The sequence below is a fragment of the Lethenteron reissneri genome, chromosome 18, assembly GCF_015708825.2.
Source record: "Lethenteron reissneri isolate LAM-NWPU_2019-01 chromosome 18, ASM1570882v1, whole genome shotgun sequence".
In the NCBI taxonomy this organism is placed as follows: Eukaryota; Metazoa; Chordata; class Hyperoartia; order Petromyzontiformes; family Petromyzontidae; genus Lethenteron; species Lethenteron reissneri.
The window spans coordinates 9,016,822-9,026,536 of NC_083796.1; the positions used below are offsets into that span (position 1 = coordinate 9,016,822).

The 9,715-nt window shown below is 40.5% G+C and overlaps 1 protein-coding gene across 5 annotated transcripts in view; it reads left to right on the top strand.

The window, feature by feature from the left end:
- Positions 1-6,750, top strand: part of LOC133343838 (uncharacterized protein HI_0077-like) — a 30,119-nt gene extending 23,369 nt beyond the window's left edge. For 4 of the 5 annotated variants that reach the window (XM_061553741.1, XM_061553746.1, XM_061553743.1 and 1 more), the window contains 3 exons: positions 2,446-2,599; positions 3,326-3,430; positions 5,198-6,750. In XM_061553741.1, the coding sequence (XP_061409725.1) occupies positions 2,446-2,599; positions 3,326-3,430; positions 5,198-5,230 (292 nt within the window). In that variant the 3' untranslated portion in view covers positions 5,231-6,750. The remainder of the gene's footprint in view (positions 1-2,445; positions 2,600-3,325; positions 3,431-5,197) is intronic. The other variant, XM_061553742.1, reaches the window with a different exon arrangement.
- Positions 6,751-9,715: the final 2,965 nt, after the last annotated feature.

A 9,715-nucleotide genomic window follows, 5' to 3' on the forward strand; every position in this document is an offset into this window, starting at 1 on the left:
CATGAGGGGTGAAGGGATGAGATCATTGGGACCACCTACCACTCATTTGAGTGGGGAGAGCGGGAGGAAGGGTGGAAGGTGATTGGCCGGGAGAGTTGAAAGGGAAATGCAGAACGAAGGTTAAATGAAAATAGCGACAGAGGATCAGGGCCTTTGCCAGGTAACTGTCTACACGTGTATTGGTTTGTTCAATAAACACCCAAAAGGAACGACCCCACGTCTGGAACGCCTCTACACATATTATACACATTATAGGTGCTTTGTAATGCTCATTATTTATATTGATGGCATTGTGCCTGTCTGGCTGGAAAACTGATATGCCAAAAAATAATGTGAATTGTTTATTGAAGACAAATACTCTTTCACCATAATTTAAAAAACGTGGTACAAAATAAATCCAATGACATAATCATGTAATTACATCATTTTTCATTCCATTGAACTTACTTGTCTGTGCACCACATGTCCTTAGAGGTGCAAAAAAACTCACTTGGTTCATTTGCTCAGCCAAACTAAGCAATTAAAGTTATATTTTTTAAACAAATAAATAACATTGTATGTGATATATTGTTAACGCCAGAAATGTAATTATTACATCAATACGTACTTGATGGTTACACCACTTTTCTCTTAGGGGTTTGTGTGTACAATCTCTCAACAGATTGTTATAATTTCACGGATCACAAAGGTTATTACACTCTGACATGGTGTATAACAGTCTATACTATGTCGTAATCTATCATGCTTACCTTGCAACCTTTGTTAAATTTGTTAAAAGGCAGACTGAAGCTAAAAATACCACTTTTTAAGGATGACATTTTTTTATTTACTGCTTTGTTCCAGTCGGCTTGGCCCTGACTTGTTTTGATATGATGCAATTTTTTTAGCTTTTGGGTTTTTTAAACCCTCGCTCAGTGCTGTCGACTGAGCGAGGGTTTGGTGCTTTGCACAAATGTTGTGAAACATATCTATGGGACCTTTTTCTATTTCCAGTATCAAAAATAAGTTTTGGCAATCATTTTCAAAGACAATGCATATATTATCCGAGCATTGTTTTTTTTGCATATTTTGCCACAAGTACGTGTGGTTATTGCAGACTCGGTGCATTCATAATCTGCCCCTTATTAATAGAGCATTTCCCCGCCTCCCACTCGTCGGTTATCTCCGGTGCTCCATATTCGTCTGACATGCATCCACAATACCTTGCTAATCTCGTCAAGGAGCATAAACCACCATGCAAATGCCAGTCACGCTCGCAGCAGTGGCTCTTGGATAACTATCGAACAAAGATGGTGACTGCATCGCGCGCCATTTGAGATGCTGCTTCTACGGCCGTCTGGAACGCTCTTCCTTCCAATATTAGGAAGCCATTGGAGCTATGCACTTTTAAATCTAGATTGAAAACTAATTTATTTAGAACTGCGTTTTGTGTTTAGTTTGTTGTCCTTTCCCCGGTGGTGCGAAAGAAGTTCAACATTCATACATGTTTAAAAACTCATTAATTTGGCCTTAATATATATAGGGTTGTAGAACTTGGGCAATTGTTGGTGCCGGCTCACTGCCTGGCTGCTGCCTGGCTGCTGCCTTCCAGCTTGTCTGTGGTTCATTAGCAATTGTCAGATTCAATTTGCATGAACGACTCTGTATAAAACTAAAACAAAACATTGTGAACTCATAATTTAAGCTCGCAAAATGCTGGTTCAGTCTGTACGTTTCTCATTTACTTTGAGTTTTATAACATTCTACCACATTTTGTCGTAAATAGTTTTATGTAGCAGGAAAGCTGTGTAAGATTATCTTTAACGCAACAACTACAAATAAAAATAGCGATTTGGTTCCATACAATCAAATTTTAGAAGTGAAAGGACACTACTATCTCAGATGCCTGCCACCGCTATTATTTGAAAGAAAACTGTTTCTCACCAAAGGAATGCTTTTATGGCGGTTTTCGGTGGAGAATAACAGGCACTCACTTTACATGATACGTATCAGTACCGTTCAAGTTTACAAAATAAGACATGGCTGCTGCCATGGTGCAATGGTTGGCGCACTGGACTTGCAATCCAGAGGTCGCCAGTTCGATCTCCCGGCACTGGTTGGTAAAACGTCAGGCCGTGTGTGGCTGAGTAATGTGTGGCTGTCGCCCCTCCCCCACCATCTCTTCCAGTAAGAGTAGTCAGCATCGGAAGAGTAGGTCAAATACTCTCGAAAGCCCCCTCTAATGGAAGCTTTTCCTCCAACAGCGGCATTAGCAAGTAATTGCAGGGCTGCACCTTAGCCGTTACCTATACAATAGACTGACCCCCACTGCAGGAGTTTTGGTCCAATGGTTACCAATGAAATGAAGTGTCACCCCATTACTCATGTTAGCACAGAGACACCCACTTGCTTAAGCAGTCAATCGTATCCGCTGGAGCCATGCCTTCCACTCTGTGCCTCGTGCAGAGGGCTGGACGTTCACCCACAGACGCGGGCACGGTTCGCGGCACAGGGAGACTCGGAGTCGGTGCTCGTTCTGGATACCCTGTACGAGGACGAGGTCACGCATGTCGCCGCTGGCTTGCGGTGGTTCACCTACCTCTGCAAGGCAGCAAGCGAGGTGTGCTGGGCACCTGCACGCACCTCCAATTAATTATCACGGTGGTCTATGTACGGTACGAAAGAAATTCTACGTACATACATATGCAACTTCTATCCGGGCCGCATTTCTAAATTACAGCACGTTGCCCAATAAACTCTTAATTCATTTCCACTAGTGGCGAGCAGTGCATTTTCCACATTTTTAGTGGCTTGGTGGTCCAGATATCAGGGTGTTTTTATTTCATAAGTTTGCACATTCGCTTGATTTCGGCTCCGTCAATAATATTTGTTGAATACACATTTGTGTGCCTTTGCTGTATGCCAAACCCCATATTGGAAAATGTCTTGCCAATGCATTCAGTAAATTAATATCACCCGCATGTTAACTTGGATCTTCATTGTAAAACATTTAAAAAGTATCTGTGGGACCTCATCTGTTTAAATAACAACACCTCTTTATAACCCGACATACCATTTGGAAAACTGAGAAATGTATATTCAATTGAAGAATACAAGGTATATGCACCGCTTATCATAACACCATAGTGTAAGGTTCTACACAATGACTTTTTTTGAGTCTATAAAACTATTCAAACAATTAATAATAAAAAAGTGTATTCAAAATACTTAATTTTGATGTTATCAGCATGAATTTAGAATCATTAGTTTCCAATTTCTAATCATGTTCTTTTCCTAAAATTTGCTGATGTGGCTGCTGCTTGTGCCACGCGGACTGCAAATGCAGGGCTGCGTGCCTACATTCCATCAGCTGGTGCGATCGCATTTCCACGGGTACCTCAAGCCTCCGTTTGACACTCAGGGACGGAATACTGCAGGCATGGGCACTGAGGCAAGTGTGAGCATACAATCAAACCGTGCCGGTTAAAGATTGTAACATTGACATCTGATGGTTCGACTTCGTCAGAAATGTCACCGTTGCATCTGCGACCAGTCTGCTAGCGATTAAGAGCTTAGTTCGAGGGAGACGGCTGTAATTGTATGGACACGTCGCCCCATCTTGATGTGCAAACTCCAGCACATTGCACAACTTCAGTTGGCGGTCGACGTTCGAGGTGGACTGTGACCCTCAAAGGAATGCCGCTGAACCCGTGGTTGCCCCCCCCCCTCCCTATGATCCGTGGATCAAACAAATCACTCGAGACGCCGGCGTATGGCAGCAAGAGCAGTTTACTCGAATGCTGTCGCAATAGGTCACGCGTTTGGTGCAACGGTCCTTTGCTGACTATGCATGATGAATGAAGGATTAAATTGGCATGAATACAGTCTGATAAATGTAGGTAAATTGTCTCAGAATGGTTAATGGTTTCCCACGACAGTTGCACTCGTTTAAGCAGTTCATTCTCTGGCTCAGTATCGAGGGATTGCATTCAGAGGAATAATTACATCTTAAGATGTCACGTAATTGATCATGATGATATTCATTGATTTAAAGACAATTCGTACAAATATTATTTTCTGCACGTTGTTTACACGCGAAAACATTGATGTTTTTTTTTAGTAATATTGTTTTCACAACAAGCAAATCCAGGTTGTAAGCACAGCGACCCTTTCACGAACTCCCGGCAACTGAGAACATCAGTGGTGGTATTTTAACTGCCCTGCCTCTTCCATACAACAACTTGCACTGACCAGCATGGTGAAGTATGGTGAAAAAACCCCCATGACCAGTAACACATGGGGAAGGCCTTCATCCAGCAGTGAATTGACATAGGGCTGTAAATGAGTATTCTAATTTTAAGAGGAAATTGGTAAACAAGCTCTTGACCAACAACTATACTCAATGTATTTATTCGTAAACTAATATGAGAAACTAATATAACTGAGATTATTCATTAAAATATACACAAAGTCCCGTACACATCACAATGTTATTACTTCCTTTGTTTTTGTACGCCCAAGCTTCCAAATCGTTACACAGAGGACGATGAACGATGCCCAAGAGCATCACCATAACAAAATGTGCGAAAGGTTTTGTTTATTGAGGCTGTGGATGCCAAAGCAGCCGTATAGGAGCTGAAGTGCTGTGAAAATTAACCATCTGGAGACAAGTGGTGTTGCCCTGGCTTCTCCCCGTGCTGTGCACATGGGCGCTCGTTGACATCAACTTCCACTTCTATAAATCTAACAACAGAGGGGCTCTGGTGTTGTGAAGGACTTTTGCTGAAGAATACTTGCTCTTTTCGATTTAAAGCTTTCGTGACTGCAGGGATTCATCTTCTTAGTTCTTTCGGTAAAGTCACGTAGAAGGGAAGTAACAAAATAATAAAAATAAAACATAATAAAACATAATAAATATAATAAAAGAATTATTTTATTATGTTTTTTAATTATTATTTTATTACTTCCCTTCTACGTGACTTTACCGAAAGAACCAAGAAGATGAATACTTGCTCTGTATACGGTATCATTTTTTAAAAATTATAAACTGATTCGGTTTCTAAAAAACACATTGGTTTTGTAACAATTGGTGTTTATGTAAAACTTTGTATTATGTTTATTGATGTGTTTTTATAAGGTATTTAACATTTAGTATATGAGAGACATTGCATATATATTTGTATTAAAGGTCATGTTTTTTGTCTGTTTCTTCTTGCAGTGGTATCTCCCTCTGGTGAAACCAGCAAGCTGAGGAGAGCCTCTTCCATATCCCTTGTAATTCTAATTCCATCCCAAAATAATATCAATTGCCCAGATGCGAGTGCTTCTCTGACAATGCAATCTCATCAACATTTGAATACCATCTGAAAGTAATATATTACATGAACATCTTGATTTTCCCATTATATATAGAATGTACAATGTAAACATAAAAAAACATTTTATATGAAGACGTATGAAGGCTGGTGTTTGAGAATCTTTATGCTAAAATGTGTCTGTGTAAAAAGTGCTGGTTTTGGTGTACGCTTATATCAGACTTTTAAATATAAAAGGGATTACAGTATTTCTTTCTTTCTTGTATTTGTATTCCAACAAGAGGCATATGGTTGATGTTTATGGTCGCCATTTAACATTCAAACAGGTATGGTTTCTCATTTCTTGTTGACCGGTTGAAAAGTTAAAGCTGAAATAAAAATCTTATGTAATAGGCACAACAAAGATAATTCACGGTTAAAAATACGTGAACTTTTCATGTAAAGAAATGTAAAGGGAAAAACACTATTTGATGTGATTGGTCCATATGTTGAACGGTCCTCTCTGCACCATCAATTGTGCTTAATAGCTATATAAATACTTGGAAACGTTTATTTTCGGAGGAATAGGAATACATCAATTTAGTATTTCGTATTTATAGGTTGAAGCTCCCATGTTTTTTCCCCCCCTTACATAAATAAACTGCTAGCAGTTTGGCATCGAAGTGCTAAAGGCTTCATTTTGGTTTACGATAGAACTTGCAGAAATTGAACCGGAACACAAGAATTGTATAAACAAGGAACACAGCGTCTTTGTGCTCAAACTGCTTCATTTCAAATGAAACTCTGAATTGATAGTGACCAGAGAGTTGTTAAAGAATGATTTAAAAAAGAATGGTCAGACTTGAGACAGATTTATACCAATAGATATTCTATATATTTCGTTTTATCTTTGAAGCAGCACGTTCAATAAAAAAAAAAGCTATAATATTATGTATTTCTAGTTTTTACAAACATTGTCAAAGTATGTTGTGTGTAAAATACATGTTGATGGTCAAAGCTAGAATACTACAATTAAAATATATTGCCCTGTGTTTAAGAAGAGAAAATTCACGTAAATGTTTTATTCACTGACCATTGTTAGTGCTTTCCGTGAAAAGTTTAAAACTATCCGTGCGAGGGACAGAACTGGAAAACACATCAGAGTTTGCAGTAAACCTGGGTCAATTATAATTAAAGGCAAATTGCGACCAAAATGATTAAATAAATAGCTGTGCAAGAACAGGTTGAAGTACTTTTGGATGAAGACTGAACTTAATAATGGACAGCAATATACCAGTGTTGCCTAAAGAACATGACTTTGTAACACTGTATATTACCTACTATGACACGGACCATAACAGGGACGTGCGGTCAGGGGAGGCAGAGCCTCACACGTCATACTCCAATAAAAACAGCTGTTACGAAAAGTAATAAAAAGAATAATCAAATAAAATAAATATTAAGATTTTTCCACTGAGCTGTGTTATAAATGTCATTTCTGTACGATTCCAATAATTTTTATAGTCAAAATCGACAAATTTGCAGAGCTCCGCTGCAAATACAGGAAGAGACTAGAGGAGAGGCAGCGACTAGCTCAGCCTCCCCTCTGATTGCGCAACCCCTCAGTAACTGGATGGAGCGCGGGCAATAAGCGCGTGCCTGTTACTATCTCAGTATGTCACCAATGTAATGTTTGTAGACCCCTCCATTACATGTCCTCTCCTTCCATAGTCCAGGTAACTTATTTCACGTATGTGTATAAAGATATTTAGGCTCGCTGGTCTCGTCATGAAACTGCAATAAAAGAAGCACCAAGGGAGGCAGCTATCACATCTGCCTCACTGGCCTCACGGAGGGGGGCGTGTTAGATACGCCCCCTCCGTGAGGCCACGCCCCTCCGTGAGGCCACGCCCCCCTCGGTGTGTGAATCTGACACAAGCCAGTGCCTCCCCAGCCATTGCACGTCACTGGACCATAGCCATAGATATTCACAACGACAATTAAACAAAAGCCGAAAACTGTGCAAAGGGGCAGGGAGAGGTGCTGAGTATAAGTGCACTGGGAGACAGAGGGGGGACACAATGTGAGAGACATATTACTTAAGAAGAAGTAAGTGGGCTTGTACAGGACAGGTCGCAGCTAAAGAAGTGAACACAACTTAAGGGGTTGGGACACATTGTTGCAGACGTAACAATATCTGAAATTGCTGCAACCCTCAAAAGCGCAAAGATACCAGTCAGCAACATCAGTAAGAATGAGCGTTTTGAGTTATCTCAATTGAAAAAGAGGGATGATATCGTTATCCTCTCAGCTGAAAAGGGCAATGCCACGGTCATCATGGACAAAACCACATACAATAACAAAATTCAGGACCTACTTAATGATGGCAGCTACACAGTAATTTAAAGAGATCCCACAAACAGCCTCGTTCCAAATACGAACAGTATCATCACTGATTCACCTTCATTAATTGAACAGACCAAACGGTTTTCCTTAAAACCTGCTGCTAGACCACCCAGATTTTATGGCTTACCAAAAATGTATAAAGAAGGTACACCCCTTCGTCCCATCGTCTCCACCATTGGCTCACCCACCTACAAACTGTCCCAATATCTGTCTGAGACCTTGCAGCCATTCACTGGTAAGACCACCTCTTCTATACTTAACTCAGCTCACCTAGTGTCGTCAATAAAAGACATCTCACTCTCCCCAGTTGATTTGTTCTTTAGTTTCAATGTAGTTTCTTTGTTCACCAAAGTTCCTGTGCCCGATACCATTGCAATCATTGAAGCTCTGGTCCAACAAGGATTGAATGCCGATGTACCGGCCCTGGTGAGACACGGTCTTACCAACATATACTTCACCTGGAAAGGTACATTCTACAAACAAAATGAGGGTACGCCAATGGGTTCTCCCTTATCGCCAGTGGTCGCGAATGTTTTCATGGAGAAATTTGAGACAGATGCCATCCAGACATCCACCTTACGTTCTTTCTTGTGGAAGAGATACGTAGATGACACGTTCGTCATCTGGCCACATGGCCTGCCAGCACTGAACCAATTCCTCAACCACATCAATTCCATACACCTAGTCATCAAATTCACCATGGAGGTAGAAAAATATGGCATGCTACCTTTCTTGGATGTCCGAATCAAAAAGAGACCTGATCGCTCAATGAGCCATTCTGTCTACAGGAAAGTAACCCATACTGACGCCTACCTAAAACCTGATTCCAACCACCATCCATCCCAGAAGAATTCCCTCATTAAAACGCTACACCATATAGCTCAATGTATCTCCGACCATGAACACCTAAAAAGTGAACTCAAACACGTACACCAAGCTCTCAAGGCGAATTGATACTCTGATTTCACAATCCACAAACCCATCGCCCCAACTGTGAGGAAGGAGCCATCTGAGGATCCAATCAAAACCATCACCTTGCCATCCATAGCAGGGGTAACCAAAAATATTTCCAAAATAATGAACAAACACAAGATCTAGGTCCGATTTAACACAGTCCATTAAATTCGTGATCTGATCCTATCTGTGAAGGACAAAATTCATGACATGCAATATCCCGGCGTCTACAAACTAAGCTGTTTCTGCGGCAGCAGTTACATTGGGGAAACTAAGCGACATGTCTCGGACCGTGTTCGTGAGCATAAGGCAGATTTGAAACACACTAGGACCAATACTTCTGCCGTGGCTGATCATTATTTTAATGCAGCTGGCTGACACGAAATGGATTTCTCTAAGACGATGGTACTTTGCAAGCCTACTGGCTATCAACAAAGATGATATTTTACTAGCGGACCACAATGTATCGTTATATTTCGTTGTGTTTGTGACCATAAGTTTCGTAATTATCTAAATAATAAAAGGTAAAAAAAACGCAAGACAAAGACATTTTAGTTTGTAGAAAATACTTTTCGTAATTAATTTCTCACAAAATGTAGTGTTGTTATTTCTGCCCTATTTATATTTTGTTTCACATTGGGAGAAATATTTTGCTGGCAAGTTTGAAAATGATTTGTGTATGCGCCATGTGTCTTCTACATAAGCAAAGGCATTTATTCCCTTGGACAAAGATGGAAGGGATTTATTGACCCAAAATGAGGCTCACTTATCACACTGGGTATCCCAGCATGCCGTAACATACTCGAGGGAGTTTGGTTAAATTAATTTCGCAGACAAGTTGTATCAATTTAACACGTAGGCCTTCGCGACCAATATCATCCATAATAGAGGTTTTTTGGGTTAGATCGCATAAATCTGGCTGTCAGCTGATGAAGCTCGTTGTAATTACTGGCGAAACGTACTGAAATTGTAAATGTTGTGGCTTGGTTCTCCAACACACTGGTGTGCTGTACTAGTGACGAATTGACACGTTCTGTTTACGTGACAACCCTTACTAGTTGGCTGTGTCGGGTGGTGGCGGG